The sequence below is a fragment of the Camarhynchus parvulus genome, chromosome 8 (assembly GCF_901933205.1).
Source record: "Camarhynchus parvulus chromosome 8, STF_HiC, whole genome shotgun sequence".
Taxonomy (NCBI): Eukaryota; Metazoa; Chordata; class Aves; order Passeriformes; family Thraupidae; genus Camarhynchus; species Camarhynchus parvulus.
In genome coordinates this window covers 27,218,410-27,236,158 of record NC_044578.1, presented here as the reverse complement: position 1 = coordinate 27,236,158, position 17,749 = coordinate 27,218,410, and the positions used below count along the sequence as shown (strand labels likewise).

The window sequence follows — 17,749 nt, the reverse complement described above, 5'->3', positions numbered from 1 at the left end:
CTCCTGGTTTATATTTCAAAGTCCTCATTTATTTCTGACATTGAATTTGGACCCATAGCTGAGCAACAAAGACAGAGAATAGTAACAGGAGGAATCTGAAGTGGAAAAAAACCTGGGATCCCTGCCCCTACCCCATCCTGTTCTTCCACCAGCTCCCAAACCCTCTAATTCTCAGCTGCATCCCCTGTGTTTTCAGCCCTTCCAGACTCACCCATTTCCCTGTAGCCATGCCAGACCCAGAGTGTGTGTTGGCTGCAAGGCCAACCCTCATCTTGGCCATCTGGCTGCTCTGGAACTGCCTCCCCAGCCTTGGCGCCTCGTTAGCCCACGACAGGTCATGCTTAATTTGCTTGTGACGAAGATGACAGTGGAGTGGCCTTCCTTCAACCACAAGGGTGACCCCCAGAAGTGTGTTACTCCCACCCTCTGGAGGTCATGGCACTGCCATGGTGGTGGAAAGCCCTTCTGTGTGCCAAGAGGTAGAGTTGGATGCCGGGAGCCGCTGTGTCCATGTGCTGGCTCTGTGCCCGCCAAGGGGACGGCATCACGGGGCCGTCTGGCAGGGACCATGCTGGGACACATTAACTCCTCCTGGCTCCCAGCATGATCAGACCTAGCTGAGCAGATGGTCTAGTGGGAAAGAATGGGATTTATCAAGTTAGCCAAGATTTTCTTCCAGTTACAGACCATGTTTTCAGGGAGGAGCACTGGCTAGATGGGAGGCAGGAGGAGCTAGGGACTATTGATCAGTGGGATCCAGAGAGCTTTGCTGCTGGTAACTTTCATCTTCCCTCCTGCCTGCCCTTAATGTGAGAGGACATTAAAACCTGCTATCACTATTTGGAGAATGGAAAGAGACTCTAAAAGCGATGCAGCCAGACCGAGTCTCCAGATAATGGAAATGCAATGTGTTTTTGGGCTGGAGGTGGGGGAGATGGTGCATAACATTTGCTCAGAAGTGTGTGTAAAACGCAGGCTGGGGCAATGTGTTTGGTTACAAGGACCATCACCATGTTTTCTGATGTTTTGGCTCCTTTCTTCAGAGAAATGCCAAGGCGTGGCCAGGTCCAATGTGTATATCAGCCTTTTGCCTGGTAAAGTGGATATTTGAGGCTGGTGCACTGTGTGCCTCTGTGCTGAGACCTACTTTTTCTGTGTGTGAGCGGGGAGGTCAAGTCCAAATCCTTCTGTGAGCAGTGGGATGATTTCTAAATTGCACTGGTGAAAATAAAATCCCACCACTCACATTTCTGAGCGCTCCTACTCTATATTGCAAAGGCATGGCAAGGGTTTCCTGCCATTGCCTCCAACAGCATCTGCAGGGATCATTGCTGTCCCCATCCCTCCTCCCTGCCATGAATGGGAAGTGCTCAGCAGAGCAGTCCTGCACTGGTTGCTATGGAAGTGCCTGGGAATGATGGAGATGTCCCTTTAGTAATTTTTCACCTAATTTGATTTATGGAGGAAGAAGAAACTTTCCCACATTCATTTTTGCAGAAAGGCAGAGTCACTGGCTGTCACTGCCGGCTGCAGTGCCTGTGAACCCACGCTCATATGTTCAAGACACATTTGGGTCTTGCACCCTCTTCTTCCAGAAGCAAAAGCAGGGGGACCCCAACCACCTGAACATCATTCTCCAGTGGGAGTGCCCTGCAAAGAAGACATGAGCCAGTGGGCTCTGCTGTTGATGGCAAAAGCAAAATCCATTCTAAACCCAACCTTCCTCTGGCTGTCGGAGCTGTCAGGGTGGGGCTTTGAAAGCTGAAGGTGACCAAAACTGTGGTTATTTAGGAATTCAATTCTTCCCATAAGTAAAATCTTGCCATATTCATGGGTCCAAGTTAAAATTGGTCCTAAGAAAGCTTGTGAAGAGTAGAAGAGGTGGGGGCTTTGGCCGCAGAAGGACTGGCCTGTGCCTGTTGGCGTGGGTGAGCTCTTTTGCGAGGAACTTTGCCTCCCCCGGCAGTGACCTAAATTCATGTCCTGAACTTCTTCAGCACGTGCAAAGACCGAAGCAGGTGGGAGACGGTGCCCTATCTTACACTTGAATGGAAAAGCTAACTGCTAGCGGCAGCTGACGCAGCACGAGGGGAGCAGGATGACCTGGATCTTCCCTTCTTCACTTCCCCATGGCTGAGGAGCGCTGCCATGCCCTGCTGGGCACTGGGATTCATAGGGATGGCAGCTGGCCCTGGATGATCAGCCCATTGCTCCGTGTGCTGGAGGCAGAGGGCATCACCTCCTCTGGCTGCGTTCGTGGGGACACCGAAGGCCTCACTGGGCTCAGGGAGCCGGGGGTAATGAAATTAAGTTGTACTGTACATAGCCCTCGTTAGACAAGTCCCTTTGGGAGAGAGAGTAGATAATAATGACACTTATGATGGGTTCGGAGGTGGCCGGTCCAGCGTTGCCCTTTGAGGTCTCACTCACCTTCTGGCCCGCGAGGCTCAGCCATGCTGGGCGCCTCAGCAGGGCCGCGCTGGCCTCGGGCTGGGCTACGGGCTCCTCTCCTCAAAAACAAGTGAAAAGCCCCTTCTCTGGAGCGGTGCCAGCCGGGGACACCCCGTGCTAGTGGCAATGGTGACTACACCTCCGTGCTGATGGCCCGCGGGTTCGGGAAGCTGTCGCGGAGGAGGCCGTGGCGGCTCACCGTGTAGCTTTGCAGGGAGGCCATGTTGAGGGGCGGCCCCATCTCCTTGTAGCACGCGGGGGTGTAGGCGACCCTCTCGCCCCCGTTGCGCACCATGTCGGCAGTCCGGATGTAAAAGGGGGAGCCGTACGGGGAGCACGTCGGGCAGTAGGTGTGAGGCCCGTGCTGGTTGAGCTCGCCGGGCGGCGGTGCGGGGCTGCCCTGCCCGTCCACCATGCGGGAGCTGCAGGCGTTGCACATGACGAGGTGCGAGTGCGTGGGCAGGTCGGGCTCTTCCTCCTCCTCCTCCTCTTCCTCCTCCTCTTCCTCATCGGAGTCATTTTTCTTGCAGCAGTAGTACTGCAGGAGAGGGAAGGGGTTGCGTGAGGGGCAGCGGAGCAGCCGGTGGGGCGGCCCTGCCGCATCCCCACCGCCCTCATGCCCCGGCCGGAGGAACCCTCCGGGGCCTCTCGCTGATCTGCTCCATCATTCCTGCGTCCTGGGAAGCGGCAGAAGCCAGACAAAACCTGGATCTGAGCGTGCTGCAGGAGGCACCTGCTGGGGAACTCACCATCATCCCCCTGTGAGGTTTGCAAGAGGAAGGTATTTCATCCTGCCGGCTGCAAACTGCTCCAAGGAAGCGCTGTGCCTTTCATCACACGGGCATTGCTGCATGGCACAGACTTCACATTAACTTTTAAAGAGCAGGAGGTTGTAGCTAGCCGTTGTTGAAAGCCTCCTCGGTTAATTTACAAGGGGAAAAAAATTATATAAAAATCTCCATCTGGTATTGCAAACCCAGCCAAGCCTGTACCTCAATTAGCAAGTGCTGCAGAGCCTCAAAAGCCTCAGGGCAGTACCCCCCACACCTAGGGGAGGGAAGGACATAAGTGCAGCACCTGGGGGAATAGGAGGTTCCAACTCCCTGCCATCACAGGCAAAAAAAAAACCACACAAAAAAACCCCCAAAACATCCAGACCCTTCCTGCAGCAGCACCTTGGCCTGGGGACCACAGAATCCTGAAATACCCCAGGCTGGAAGGATAGAGTCCAACTCCTGGTCCTGCACAGGACAGCTCAAAAATCACACCATGTACCTCAGAGCACTGTCCAAGCACTTCTTAAACCCTGGGAGGCTTGGGGCTGTGACCAGTGCCCTGGGGAGCCCGTTCCAGTGCAAGGTGGGGGCGTGAAGGCAGAGGACACTCACCTGTAACCTACAGTAGCAGAGCACAGCAATGATGCACAGTAGGATCACCGTCGCTAGGATTCCCCCGGTGATAACAACAGTTCCCGCTGTCATCCGACCGATTCTCCATCAAACTCTGCAAGGCAGGGACACAGAACTCACCTTTCCTGGGTTTGTCATCACATCATGGATGTGATCCCCACAAGCCATCCCAAAATATTGCATCCTCATTCCCCTCTCCCTAACAGGAAAAGCATGATCCAATATTATCCTCCTCCTGCTCTTAGTGAGAGGACACCTGAGATGCAGCATCACATCCCCTCACTTACTGCTGCTCTGGCTTGGGGTCTTTGTTAAACACCCCACAGCCCACTGGCAAAACCTCACCCTTACTGAGCCAAAAGGGATGATTTCCACCCTCCTGGCAGAAAATCCAATTTCTGCTTCAAAATGCAGGAACAAATCTGGACTTTCCACCAGGCAAAGCCAAAGGGGAGCCTCTGAACTCCACAACAGTCTGAGCCCAAAAATGGCACCCTGGCTGCCTGTCAGACACTTACACCCCCATTCCCATGCCATGGCACCCAGAGGATACTCACGTTCAGTGACGGAGGCGTTGGACCTGCAATAAATGGAGGGAGAGGTTAGACATGGCCTGACAACTCCCCTTGCACCTGCCTTTCCCCATTTCCCAAGAATTGGCCTTGATGTGGGATGTGCAGGAAGCCCTGCTTCACCCCTGTGTCATTTTCTCTAATTTGAAGCAGGGAAAGGAGGCATTTCCCAAGCTCTGCAGGAACAGGGCACAGGCCTGGCTTAGTCAGCACTTGGCCTTTTCCACTTTAAAATTTATTACAAGGGAGGCGGATGCATCATCGCACTGATGTTTTAGGTGCCGCTGGGAAACGAAATCTCTCCTCCATCCCCTCCAGGAGCCCCAGCATCCCCCTCCACCCCATCCCCCTCCACCCCACCCCACACTTACCCAGAAAAGGACAGGCAGGATGTCACAGTCACACTGGCCCCAGGCTGGACAGTGGGGTCAGGCAGCACCACATGGCCACGGGAAGACTCAGCGGCCCTGGGAGGGAGAACAAGGAGAAAAACTCCACCATCAGCTCATCCCCTCTTCCCAAAGGGGCTGCCCAGTGTCCCCCTCCCCACCAATGCCACCTCTGTCACCGCAGTGGGGCTAAATAAATTGGGTTTTTTTAGGGAGGCTGTCAGGAAAGGTGGGTGCTGCAAAGCTGAGTAAAGCAAACTGCCAGGAAAGGATGATGCCATGCCCCAAATCTGCCATTTCACCAAAACTGGGGACTTGTAGCAAGAAGTGTGTGAAAAACGCCAATCACTTGTTTTTAAAATTTTAAAAGCTTAATAGCAAAATTGGTTATATAAATAGTAATATAATTAGAGTAATAAAAATTTGGACAATTAGAATTAGGACAATACAAGGCAATAAAAACAAAGAGTTACAGACAGTCCAGGTACCTTTTTCTGGGCAAAATAAGCCCGAAAAAGGACACATGTTAACAGAGGATTAACCCTTAAAAGCAACAGCCTGTTGCATATTCATACACCTCATCCATGATGCATAAATTCCATTCAAATAAAGGATTCTGTCTGGTTAGCGTCAGCTTCTTCCTCTGAATCCTAATGGCGTCTTCAGGGCTGAGTGAGGCAGGAAGAGCTCGATAAGAGAGCAATAAATTATTTTTCCCTGAAAGATTTAGGTGTCCTGTGGCTGCTATCTCAGAGTCCTCTCTTTACAAAAGTATCTTACATAGCATAGTTTCTATTTTAACATTTTTTTATAACTATATTCAACACACTACTCGACAAAATTAATACAGCATTACTTTCTAACATAACACATATAATATTCATTTTAATATTTGAGAAAAGCCAATCATAAAATACACGCATTTCACAAGTGGGTGCAGCCCTGGCCCCATCACCCCCGTCGACAGCAGCGCAGTCACATTTCATTACTGGCCCCCGTGTCCCTCTGTGCCTCGTCCAGAGCAGGGATAATTGATAGGGCCCAAGTGCCAGCCCGTTGCAGCTGAGGAGATCTAATTACCCGCTCACCACGCGGCCCTAATTGACAGAGAGAGGTGGCAGCTTCCAGGAGACACCTTCCCAACTCTGCCCTGGCCCCTCTCGGCTGCACGTCCCAGCAGGCACAGTGTGGAACCCTCCTCCCCAAAAATCACCCACCCTCCTCACTCTGCTGTGGTGGTTTGCACATCCTGCTGGCCACAAATTGATTTTCAGCTCATGGGAAGTTCCTGTAGGAAGCCAAAAGGGGGGCACGCATTGGATTTCCTCCTTGAGCCGCTCTCACACACAAAACAAAGGAATAAAAAAAAAGCCCAAAGAAATCAATACGTCCATAACCCAGCTAATATCACCATCCATCAGGAGAGCCAGCACAGAGCTAATAATAGAGACCAACACACTCAGCTCCTGCTCCCTGTTACCAAACTGTACCCTGAACCACTGCCAGGAGTGTGAGGGGACACACACAGGGAGCCTTTGTTGCAGTTGTCACCTCCCCAGGTGCCTTCCTTAACAGGGAAAAGGTGACAGTGCGTGGCTGAAAATGGCAAACGCTGACCTTTGATGACCCCAAGATGGACACGCTGCAAGCTGGGCGGTGATGGATGATGCAGGCAGCTGTTCACATCCAGAAAACTTCATTTCATGGGAGCTGTGATTTGATTTAGAGCTCAGAGAGCAGCATCCAATTAGCCTGAGGATTGGAGTGAGCAGGCAGGCCTGGAGAATGACCCTGGGTAAGGAGGGACTAGCCTTGGGGTAATTTTGGTCACCCCGAGACACTCAGGTCTCAGAGGACAGCTGGGCTTCCTCATGTCTCATCTCTGGTGTTCCCATTTCTGGGAATGCTGGGGTCAGCATTTCACTAGCCCCTCTCAGGAACTGAGCTCTTCCTTATTAAAATAGTGAATCTTAAACAAAGGCAAAGAAGAAACTGAAGCACAAGAGAAGCGCTGCCTTTCCTCTTCTCTTTGGAGGGAGTGTTTTTTAAGAGGAGGAAGTCCCTGCCTTTCTCCCCTTCCCCAAACCCAGCCCACCAGCAGCCCAGAAGTTCATTTCCTACCATGTTTGTGCCTACAAAATAGCCTTCTCTAGCCCACAGCTCTCTCCTGCATGGATGAAGAAGGGAATGTAACACCTCCCAGGGAAGGAGCAAGAGCCACAGTCTCAGGAGTCGCTGGGGTTTTGGGAATTACAAATTATGTCCAGAAAGCGACAGGACAACTACAGCAGCCTTTTCAGATCTCTGCCACCAGGAACCAGCCCATACCCCTTTTCCATCCACCCTTCCCAAACACATCCCAACCTGCTGGCAAAGGAGCTGCCTCTGCTCCACACAGCCCCATCACTCCATCCCAACAAAAGGATCTTGTAAATCCTAGGCTGCACTGTGAGCTGAGCTGTCCTGGAGCAGGATAGGACACAGAGGCATCCCAGGGGGATGTTCAAATCCAATTCCCCGAGGCACAGTCTCATTTCTCCTTCTGGCTTAAAAAGGGAGTTGAGAGTTGTATAAATATTTCAATATCCCGAGTCGAGCAGATGCCTTGGCACTCACTGCTCACCACTCCTGGGTGCCTCGGGACAGGCACGGGGACCCTGTGGCACACAAATAATCCGAATAAAACCTGGATTTATGGGAGCAGGGCTGCGTTACGGCACTCCCTGCCTTTCGGGGAGGGATCGGAGCGGTGTCAGTCTGTCCCAGCGCTCGGGGTGGGCGGAGGGCGGGTTTGTGCCTCTGTCGAGCTCCTCCGGGCGGGCAGGCAGAGCCGCGGGCTGCACAGATACATCTCCCTTAATTGATGTCGCCTCACGGCTCAAAGTTAGGGCCTGAAAAGTGATTCTGGCAACGAGTGGCATCTCAGCTTTCTGTATTTATTCTCCTTCAATGGCGTCCATAGCAGATTTACACGTTTGCAAAGTCCATGGCGAGGTTTTTGCCAGCCAGCAGCGCTCCCAGCCCAGCTGAGACGCTGCCATCCTCACTCACCTTGGGTGTCCCCGCAGCCTCTGTCATCCCTGCCACCCGCAGGGGTCAAGCACTCACACCAGAGCTCGGGAGCACGTTCAGGATGGGGCAAGAGCATCATGCCAAACCCTGCCACAAGTCCTGCCCCAACCCAAGCTCTGCTCTCCTGGTTTTGCTCTGCAGCTCACGGGATAATTCAATGAAATGTCTGCCTGGTAAATTAGCCCGGCCGCTGCCTCACCAGAGTCATCTCCCAGGGCCTAATTGGAAAAAACCAGCATCAGGGGCTGCCTTTTCAAAACAGATGATGGCAGCAGGCAATAGGGCAGCTCCCAGGCAGCTGCGACCTGCCCCACACAGACCCAGCCCAGGAAGATGCAGGGGGATCAACCCTCTGCTGCAAACCCCCAGCCATGGGGCAGGATGGGTGCTCAGGCAAGGCTGGGGTCCCCCAAACTCCCAGCATGTCAGCTGCTCTGTACTGCAAAGCATGAGGGGACAAACCAATCCATGGGGGAGGACAGCCAAGGAGACCCCACCACACAAATGAGCTGAGCCAAAGGAAATTTTACCCAGAGCAATGGCAGTGTGGTGGGATGCAGCTGGCAGCCCCCCAGGAGCCTCCCTTGGTCCCAGGGCTTGCCCCAGGCTTCCTGCCCAGGTGGAAAAGCCCTGGGTCACTGTGGAGCCAGATCAGCTGAACCTGCTGCTGGTTCTGCTGGAGTTACACTGGAGTCTGGACCAGTCTGCAGACAGAAATCACAGCAGCAGTTGGGAAAACTTTTACTTCTGCCTGCTGCAGAGAACTCCAGATAAGGTTTTTCCCAGCAGAAAGGGTGTTTCATGTGGCCATTTCCTGCCCGAGGCTTTTTCCTGCTCTGATGCCTTTGGTGCCTTGAGCCAGGTGGGGTTTTCCCAGCAGTTTTGCTGCAGCCAACACCCTGTTCCCAGCTACCACAAGGGCAGCCAGGTTGCAGAGGTGACACTGTCCCCCAGCTGAGGCTCCAGTGAGTCACAGTCAGTCATCAAAACCAAAAATTCTGTGCCCTGCTGCAAGTCTGCCCTTGCTTTCCCTCCACCACTTGGACCAGCTCCCCAAGGCTCTCCACTGCCTCTTCCCAGCCCAGGGATGGGAAAGACAAAATGCCAGGGATGTGAAACCAGCTCTTTTCTTGCAAAAGCTTTGTGCAAAAGGCAAGATATTAATCTCAATTTTAAAAACTCAAACACCTTCAATGGTGGAAGCTGCCAGCCAGACCTCAGCTGCCAGATGAGCAGAAGGGCTGCACTGCTGCTGTAACACTGTGCTCCTGACCCTCTGAGCCCGGGAGATCCCTTCTTCTGGCCATCAAACTCGACCAAAACCCACCTTCTTGCCCACCCAGGTTCACTGCCTCCCACACCACATCTCATCCTGCCCTGTGGGAGCCCAGGAGACCTTCCCTGCCCACAGCAATTTGTCTTTACAGCCACAAAGGACCAAGCATCCCCCTCTGATCTCTGTCCGGGTGTGTGAAGCCCGCGCACATCCTGGGACCAGCCGGCACATCTGCATTCCTCTCCCTGGGAGACCTCCCAGCGCTCCTCAGGCTCCTGGAGGAAGGGCAGCTTTGCAGGCTGGGACGTCTCAGGCACGGATTATCCTGGTATCTCGTTACTTGGGCATCTCATCTGCCCTTTATCTCCTTAAGCGACTATTCAGATCCCGTCTCGCCTGCCTGAGTGGATTAACTGCAGCCGTGGATACATGGAGGGACACAGAAGGGACTGTCACCCCACCCTGTCCCCAAAAACACACACAGACACCAAGCCCGTGGGCTCAGCCAGGGCTACACCTGCATCAGGGCAAGTCTCTATATAATTACAGCCCCATCTGCAGCTCCTCCTCATTGCGGGGCTGGAGAACGCAGCTCCCTCCTCACGCCCCCACACGTCTCCTGCCCGCTGTGTTTGCTCGGCCCGGGAGCCAGGCCGGGTGGGTGCAGTCCCGGGAAGGGTGCTGAGCAGCCCCGGACACGGGGAAGGTGTCAGACTGGGCAGCCCAGAGCGGGATGCAGGATGGGAATATCCGCAGGGCTCATCTCCCGCCGCTGTGCCCAGCGCCCCTCCCGGGGCAGCCCCTGGCCAGAGCCCCGTGCGGCCGAGGCCAGGAACGCGTGCCGGGGAGCTGCTCTGCCGCGCTCCCAAAATAACCAGCGACAAACCCGGTGGCGTGAAGCCAGGGCACACAGAGAAAGGCTTTTGAGATTATCCTGCACGTCAGATCCCCACGGGCAGCACCTGGCCAGCATCCCTGCTGCAGGCACCGTCCCTCCCAGCACTCACACGTCCCCGTGAGGAGCAGCGGCAGCAGCCGGCAGTGGAGCGAGCCAGGACGCTGGGTGTGGCCCAGGTGAGACTGACCCTCGCCAAAAAGGTGCAGAATTTTCCCACACACGTGTGCTAAAGGCTTGGGACTTTGGCTATGGCCACGGCCTGAGGAGAGCCAGAGCCCAGGCTGCATCCTGCTGCACTGTGGATCCCTGGAGGACACAGACCTGGAGAGCAAGGACTTGGATCTTACTTGCACCCCATGTTGCCCTGTCACAATGGGTGCTTACAACATCCAGCAAAAGACATGGATCCTTGTGAGGTTGAAAAGGAGCAGGAAAGGTTATTTGCTTCCACCCTGATTCCAGCACCTTGCACTGCTGTGGGTATCCCATGACTGATTTAACCCTGTGGCAAGGCACAGCACAGGTATTCCCCAGCATCAGCCAGCATTCCCAGCACTCTCCCCAGCAGTGGGATGGAGCCAGCCTCCCACCAAGGATGCTCCACTGTTCATTCCCAGCCCTGGGCAGGTCTCTCCAGCACTCTCATTGCTTCAAGACGAAACCTTCAACCTCGCCCACCAGTGGGCTCTTCCCATCAGGGCAAAGACATGAAGACCTTGGCCAAATCCCTCCATTCCCTGGGGGCTGCAAACATGCTCTGTGGATCTTCTCCCTGGTTTGATTGTCTTGCTCCTCCCCCAGGAAAGTGCATGCTCTGCTCTCCAGTGGGGGTGATTCCACCAGGACTCAGGGACACCAAACACATCTTCATCCCAGGCACAGTGGAAGAGGAGCATCAATCCCAGAAGCATTGTTCAGAGAAACCCCACAGAGCATCCCCAACAGGATCCAGCCAAGCAGAAAGTGAGTTTCCCTCCAAATATTTTTTTTCCATTAAGCCAGTTTCTCAGCAGCTTTCTGTGAAACAACCCCCAAGACAGCTTCTCCTCCAAGGCACCACTTCATTGTCACCCTTCTTGCCCTGGACATCGATGCCATCTCACCCTTCCCACCACTCCCATGAAAACTCTTTCCCCAGTTTCCCAATTCCCACACGGATCTGTCCTTGCTGCCCTATCCCAGTTCCTCCCAGCCTGCCACATGAAACACAACTTGTGCAAAACCCTTCCATGTAGCAGCAGCAAGCTCTGCTCCCGAAAGCCAAGCCCAGGGGAAAAGCTCTGGATGAGGCTGGAGCCTCTGTAATCCCATCAGCTCCAGCCCCCCGGCACGGCACAGGCACACTGGGGCGGATCCCTTGTGCTGCGGCGTCACCCAATTTGCGTGTTTTGCTAAAATAAAACACAAAATAAATTCTCTGTCTCGCCCCCTGGGTTTAACCTCTGGCCTCCCACAGCCTGGGGACTGGTGGCTGAAAGAGTGACAGGTGTTTGAAGGGTGCTGCTCCTCTGGGACACGCACGGGATGTCCCTCTGTGTCCTGCCAGCATCTGCCCTCCTGCCTGCAAGTGTGCCAGCTAGACAGCCACTGTGGAGGGATTCGATTAGCATAGACATCATTAGGGGTAATTGCACTGTTTACCAGTTAAGAGGAATGACAGGAGATGAGCCCTGTGTTTGCCCATAAGGTGAGGGGCCACCACCACCCCTCTTGGCTCAGGAGGTCTGTAAATCCCACTTATATTACAGTTAGGAAAACTATATGGATGCCTATGGGTGAATCACTGCACTTTCACATTTTGCTGCTTGCCTCACAATCATCTCCATCCAGCCATGGGGCCAGCTGAGATCTCTCCCAGCTGCCTACCAGATCCAGTTAAGGGTTAAACAGGACATGGCCATCAACATCTCTAACAAACCAGGTACATCTCTGCCCACTTCCAGCTGGCCAGGTGCCCTTTGGCACCAGGGAACAGACAACACACCGGATCACAGCTCCTCCAACAAAAACCCAAGCCTAGGGCTGGTTATGGTCTAATCCTGCTCTCACAGTAGCTGCTAATCTGATGGTGCTTGGGAAATGTCTTTTTTTTCCGAGGCAAAGGGAGATGGAGGGTGCCAGCCCAGGGGAGGAAGGCACGGGGAAGGGCAGCCTCTTCCTCTGCATGATGCAAGACCTGCTGCTCTGACTGTCAGCATCCCCCCAGCATGTTTGCTTGGAGTAGAAACAGAGATTTATTTTAATGACTCATTAAAGCCTAATTGCATTCAGGCAGCAATACAGAGAGAGGAGCCTCCCACGTGCACCAGTACTACAGGCAGGAGGGCTCTCGGAGCCTCCCCGAAAGCACAAGGCAGACAGGCTGTCTCTTTTTGGGGCCAGACATCAGGGCCAGCTGCTGGCTCTGGAAGTGAGGCTTTGTGATCAGGATCCAAAAAACAACCCAGAAAACTCTCTGATCTTCTCTTCATTTGCCTCTGTCTACCCAATGTGGCAGCTGCTACCAGCTGCTCATGCCTGAGCTCCAGGGAGGAGACGTGACTTGCCCAGAGCTTGGATGCCCAGAGCTTGATGCCCAGAGCTTGGATGCCCATCTCCAGGGCCTCTGGGTGACCATTTGCTAGCCTTGGGAACACAAATGTTTGTGACTTCCCCTGGGCTTCCAGGGAAGCATAGCAGGAGCAGGGTGGGATTTGCACAGGAGCCACTGCAGGTCACCAAGGCAGAGAGCTGCACATGCCGCAGGGACGAGCTGCTCCTCCCATCCTGAGGGCACCACAAAGTGCTGAAAACCAGCCAGCCTGGAGGGGAGCCAGCCCAAACCCCACCACTGGCAATCCAGGGAATCTGACACCACCCATAAGGAGCCCATGTACCTCATCATTCCCTGTGGGATTGCAGACCCAGGGACAGCCACACCACCCATGGGAACAGGAGCTTACAGCCACTCTGAGCTCCAGAATTCCCCATCCTCAGGACACATGCTGGGAAGCCCCTCCTGCCCTTCTCACCAGAGTGAATCCACTGACATCAACCCGAGGGTCTCTCCTCCTGGAAAGTTGCTCCTTGCAGGGATGGGAAAGCCACGGGTCCCCTTTCCTGCTCTGCAGTTCAGACACCCCAGTGCCCACAACGATGCTGACAGTGCTGTGGGAGGACAGCCAATCTGGAAACAGACACCCCGTGGGATGGACAGGGTCACCCAGCCACAGCTCTGCTTTCCAAGCCACCAGGAATCCATCTCTCAGAGACAGCCCATCCATCGGGATCCTGGAGCACGGCCCCATGGCTGCACACACCAGGGAAAGCTGGGGCCACAGCTGGCTCTGGGGTCAAACACAGGGCACAGCATCTGACCCAAACCCCACTGTTTGTGGTAAATCCAAGTGGAGTCATTCCAGAATCAGGTCCAGGACTGACTTTTCCATAAAGCTACGGGAAAAGCTCACCTGCAGTTGCTCCTCACACTCCTTTCACCCTCTGCACCCAGGCAGAGCAAGGAGCCACAATGCAACCGGGCACGGTCTGGCCAGCCCTGCAGAGCTAAACTCTTTGCTGGATTTCAGACCTTTTTTTTTTTTTTCCCTTGTTGATTTATCACCCAGCAGGGCTACAGACCCATCCATCACTCAGGATGCTCCACCTCAGCAGCCCCATCGGGCAGGAGCAGGGCTGGCCGGGGTGGTCACGAACACACAGCCACACACACACCCAGCGAGGGGGAAAACCCAACGTGAATGTCCAAATGTCTCCTGCAAATGAAGTGTGAAACTCGTTTTCAAGAAAACAAGGGTAACAGAGCCACGATAAATATTTCATCCTGGTGGGAAAGCAGCGACAGGGAAGGTTAGGAGGGCAGAGATGTCAGGAGGGATAGGGGGCAGCAGGGATGGAGGATGGAGGGGGAGAGGTTGGAGGCAGCCGGGGCAGGGAACAAAGAGAACACCACAGCCTGACCTTATTTCTGTTTGCCACTTGCCCCAGGGGCTGTCAGATTTGAGGCATGACCACAAAGCAGCTCCCAGAAATAGGAGCATATCTCCTGTTGTGCCCATGGCTAAGCTGGGTGATCCTGCACCAGCTGGGAGCAGCTCAATGCTCCATCCTGACTCTTCCCAGCAGACACACACAGCTCCCAGCTCTCCTGTCAGTCCATGCACCCAAAATGCCCCATGCAAAATGGCTGGAGGATGCTCTGCATTTCTCCACAGAGAAAGGTTTGCCAAGTGGAAAATCCTTCACACCTGATTTCCACCCTGCAAAGGGTCTTTTGGGCTGGAACAGTGCAGGGCTGGGCTGTCTCTCCTAAGCAGGTCTCTGGAACTGGCTGCCCTCAGGCCTGGGGCCAGAATGAAATCCAGCACTTTGGAAAGAGATGGACAAGGATTTCACATCCCAGCAGAGATGGTGCTGGAATAGGATCAGACTCACTGATCTGATATTCACCATCACATCCAGAATGGCAGCCTACTGATGCTCTCCCCTCTTGGACTTTCAACAGGTGAAAATTCCTTCCTAGGAGAAGCCTTTTCTCCTAACCCCTGGCAAAGCCTGGGTTAGAACCCTTTTGATCCTGCAGGAACAAAGCTGAGTGCCAACCAGCAGCCCCAGTACACACAGTATCCTTCAAACAGCATCACAGGGAATTCTGAGGCTTAGGGAAGCAAGGGGCAAAGCTGGGGAAGGGGGGAAAAGCCAGCCCCAGAAACACAAGCCTCTGTCAGGGTGGAATATTCCACCACCCCTTAGAAAATCTCTCTGCTGGAGACACAATCAATAGTACACAAATGAAATACAGCTGAAAACACTAAATGTTTCCACATGCCCTTTTGGAGGGAATAAAATCCTCCAGGATAACCTTAAGAGAAAACAAAAGCCAGGCAAATAGCTCAAGCACAGGTCTCCTTTAATTACTGCAGCCCAATGAGAGATAAAACAGAGATCCTTCGGAATAAACAAAAGGATTTGGTTTCCTCCACTTCAGCAAAGGCAGCCACCATTTCTCTGGAGAGGTTTGGTGGTGAGCTTGGGGATTTGATGGGCTGACATGTCCTTGATGAATGGCAAAGCTTTGGGCCCCAGGAGAGGGAGCAGGAGGCTAAGCCCCTGGCTTGGGACTTCCAAAACTTCCAGTGGCTGCAAAGAAGTAGGTTTAGAGACGGGAAAACCCTGTCCTACCCACCCGAGCTGCCATCAGAGTTCACGGGCACAGAACAAACCCAGCACAGCGCTAAGTTGGACCACACAACCCTGAGAAAACGAGTCAGGATCTTGTAGGGCACCACAGCCCCGGAGCTTTGCCCAGACGAAGCCGTGGCGCAGGGAGCCGGAGCAGCCGCGGGGTGCAGGGAGCAGGATGATGCTGGCAGCATCCCACCCGAGCATCCCGGCCCGTTGTGCTCGGCGCGCCCCACCACTCGGGCTTCCCCCTTCCCATGGCAGCCCCCATCCCTGGCAGAGCCTTTCCCTGGCCCCGACGCCCCCGGAGAGCCGCGGGGCGGGGGCGCGGGGTGCCCGAGCCCTACCTAGGCGCCCGGGCCGGGCGGGAGCGGCGGCGGCGGCGGGTCCGGAGCGCGGCGGCGGCGGCGGCAGCTGGGGCGGGGACGGGCCGGGACGGCGGGGGAGGCCCGGAGGAAGAGGAGGAGGGCAAGAGCAATAACAGCGGGAATAATAAATAACAGGAGGAAGAATAATCACCGGAGCGGTGGAGCGGGAGCGCCCAGGCGGGTCCGGCCGCGGGGGAGGAGTTTGTCGGGGCCGGAGCTGCCGCCCCCAGCACCGCCCCCGGCCCCACGGTAGGGGAAAGAGGGGGACACCCACTCAACACACACAAAGCCTAATCCTCTCCCGGGGGAGCACACGCTGGCAGCACCCTCAAACTCTTGGGTACCTTCAGGCTACCCCCAAAGCCAAGCCCTGCAGCACCCCTGTCGCTGTCAAACCTGCAACATTCCCATGCCCAGGTCCTGCAGCACCCCAGGCACCCCAAAGCCACTCTTGCAGTCCCCTGAGCGCCCCCATCCCTAACAGTGTCTCCTGATGTCACCGCTGCCTCGGCCCTATGCTGGGTGTTCAGAGGGTCTGGCTTGATCCATTCACCATGTCCCAGCTACTATTCTGCCTCTGCAAACAGCCAGGAGAAACACCCATCACACACCAGAGAGATGAGCCAGGCCCAGGGGTGGGGATGCCAAGCCTGTCCACCATTTTTCAGACAGAACAACCTGCCCTCCCCACGACTCCCTGTAAAACACATCTCTCCTAGCAGACACTGGCTGGCTTTGCTGCAAGCTCGGCCCGTTGCTGCATGCCCCAAGCCCATGCTGGCACTGGGAACCCCCACACACATAAACAGTATTGTCCCCAGTAAGAGTTTCCAGCTGCTGGGAAGCTTTGAAGCTCCAAAGCAAGAGTTTAAGCTGGAGAAGGTACAGCTTGCAGTTGGCATTGCCTTTGGAAGCAGAGAGCTGCTCGCTGCTGCGAGCTACGATAAAGATAATTGAATTTCATGCCTTGCACCACAAGCTGACCGCTGCGAGTGTGAGGATTGCTGTGCCAGGAGAACATATGTTTGCCAGTTCCTCTCTGATTTTGGTCACAACAAGGCACAAAAGCCACGGCAAGGCAGTGCAGTTTGGTGGGATCGATGCAGAACCTCTGCTACAGCGAGGCAGTCAAACTCTCCTGTGCTTCAGTTCCTAAGGACAAGTCACCACTGATACTTTTCCTCCCTGCAGAGCAAGCTATAAAGCTGGGCAGAAAACACCACTCACCTTCTCCTCCGTCACCTTGCCGTCCATCAGGGCATCCTGCTGGGCACGGATTGCTCTCTCTGCTCTTCCAGCCCAGCCCTTGCAGCTGCTGGTTGTGATGCCAGGAGCCCGACCCGCTGATTGTTCCCCGGGATCCAGCAGCAGAGCTGAGGCAGGAGGAAATGAACGCTCGTTTGGATGCAGAGGCTCTGTGCCTTCAGCAAAAGGGCAGGATGAATTATGAAATGCAAAGGCCAGATAAGTGGATCCTGCCACGGCACTTACCCTCTGTGCCTGCTGGCTGTGGGATGCAGGGCTGCTGTGGGATGCAGGGCTGCGTGGCACACACAGACACCTGCACTCAGCCCGGCCAGGGACAGCCTCCCTACTCCCCTGCTGGTGGGGGAATCCACATCATGCACTCCAGCCCATCAGAGGGCTGGCAAACACAGAGGAGCACGGAGCACGCCGAGTGTTTGTGTGCAGGGTTGGAGAGATGCATTTCCCCGTTAGCTGGGCTTCAGAGCTGCTGGAGGGGTGGGAATTAGAGACATCCAGGCGAGCTCGGAGGAGGAGGAGGCCAGGAAAAGTGACAAAGTCATTTCCTGGGCTGCTCTGGGCAGGATGCTAGGAGGTGATGACAGCCCAGGCTGCAGGGAGAGCCACTTCTCCCCTCAGCAAGCACTGCCAGGGCCACGGGAGGCATTATTACAGCTAATTCAGGAACTGACATCTCGCCATTTCCATAGCTGGACATGGAAAAGAGTTTCTTTGGGCTTAAAGACCCACTTGGCTTACACAGAGCTGAGATTGCCCAGATCCAGATGATGCTCCCCCATCACTCCTGTGGCTCCGGCCCAAAGCTGGCAGGCACTGCAGGAGATCACAGCAAAGCCAGTGTGAAGCAGCATCGCTCCAGCGAGCAGGTTA

At 54.8% G+C, this 17,749-nt stretch overlaps 1 protein-coding gene across 2 annotated transcripts; it reads right to left on the bottom strand.

Moving 5' to 3' along the window:
• Window positions 1-29: 29 nt before the first annotated feature.
• Window positions 30-15,798, bottom strand: FAM163A (family with sequence similarity 163 member A). Of its 2 annotated transcripts, none has more exons than XM_030953408.1 (5): window positions 15,765-15,798; window positions 4,804-4,899; window positions 4,418-4,440; window positions 3,840-3,954; window positions 30-2,989 (listed from the first exon to the last, which is right to left on the bottom strand). In XM_030953408.1, the coding sequence occupies exons 4-5, from the start codon at window positions 3,930-3,932 to the stop codon at window positions 2,585-2,587; spliced, it is 498 nt and encodes a 165-aa protein (XP_030809268.1). In that variant the 5' UTR covers window positions 3,933-3,954; window positions 4,418-4,440; window positions 4,804-4,899; window positions 15,765-15,798; the 3' UTR covers window positions 30-2,584. The 2 variants fall into 2 exon arrangements, with proteins under 2 accessions (XP_030809268.1, XP_030809267.1); XM_030953407.1 differs by having other exon boundaries at window positions 15,593-15,789.
• Between the last annotated feature and the right edge of the window lie 1,951 nt (window positions 15,799-17,749).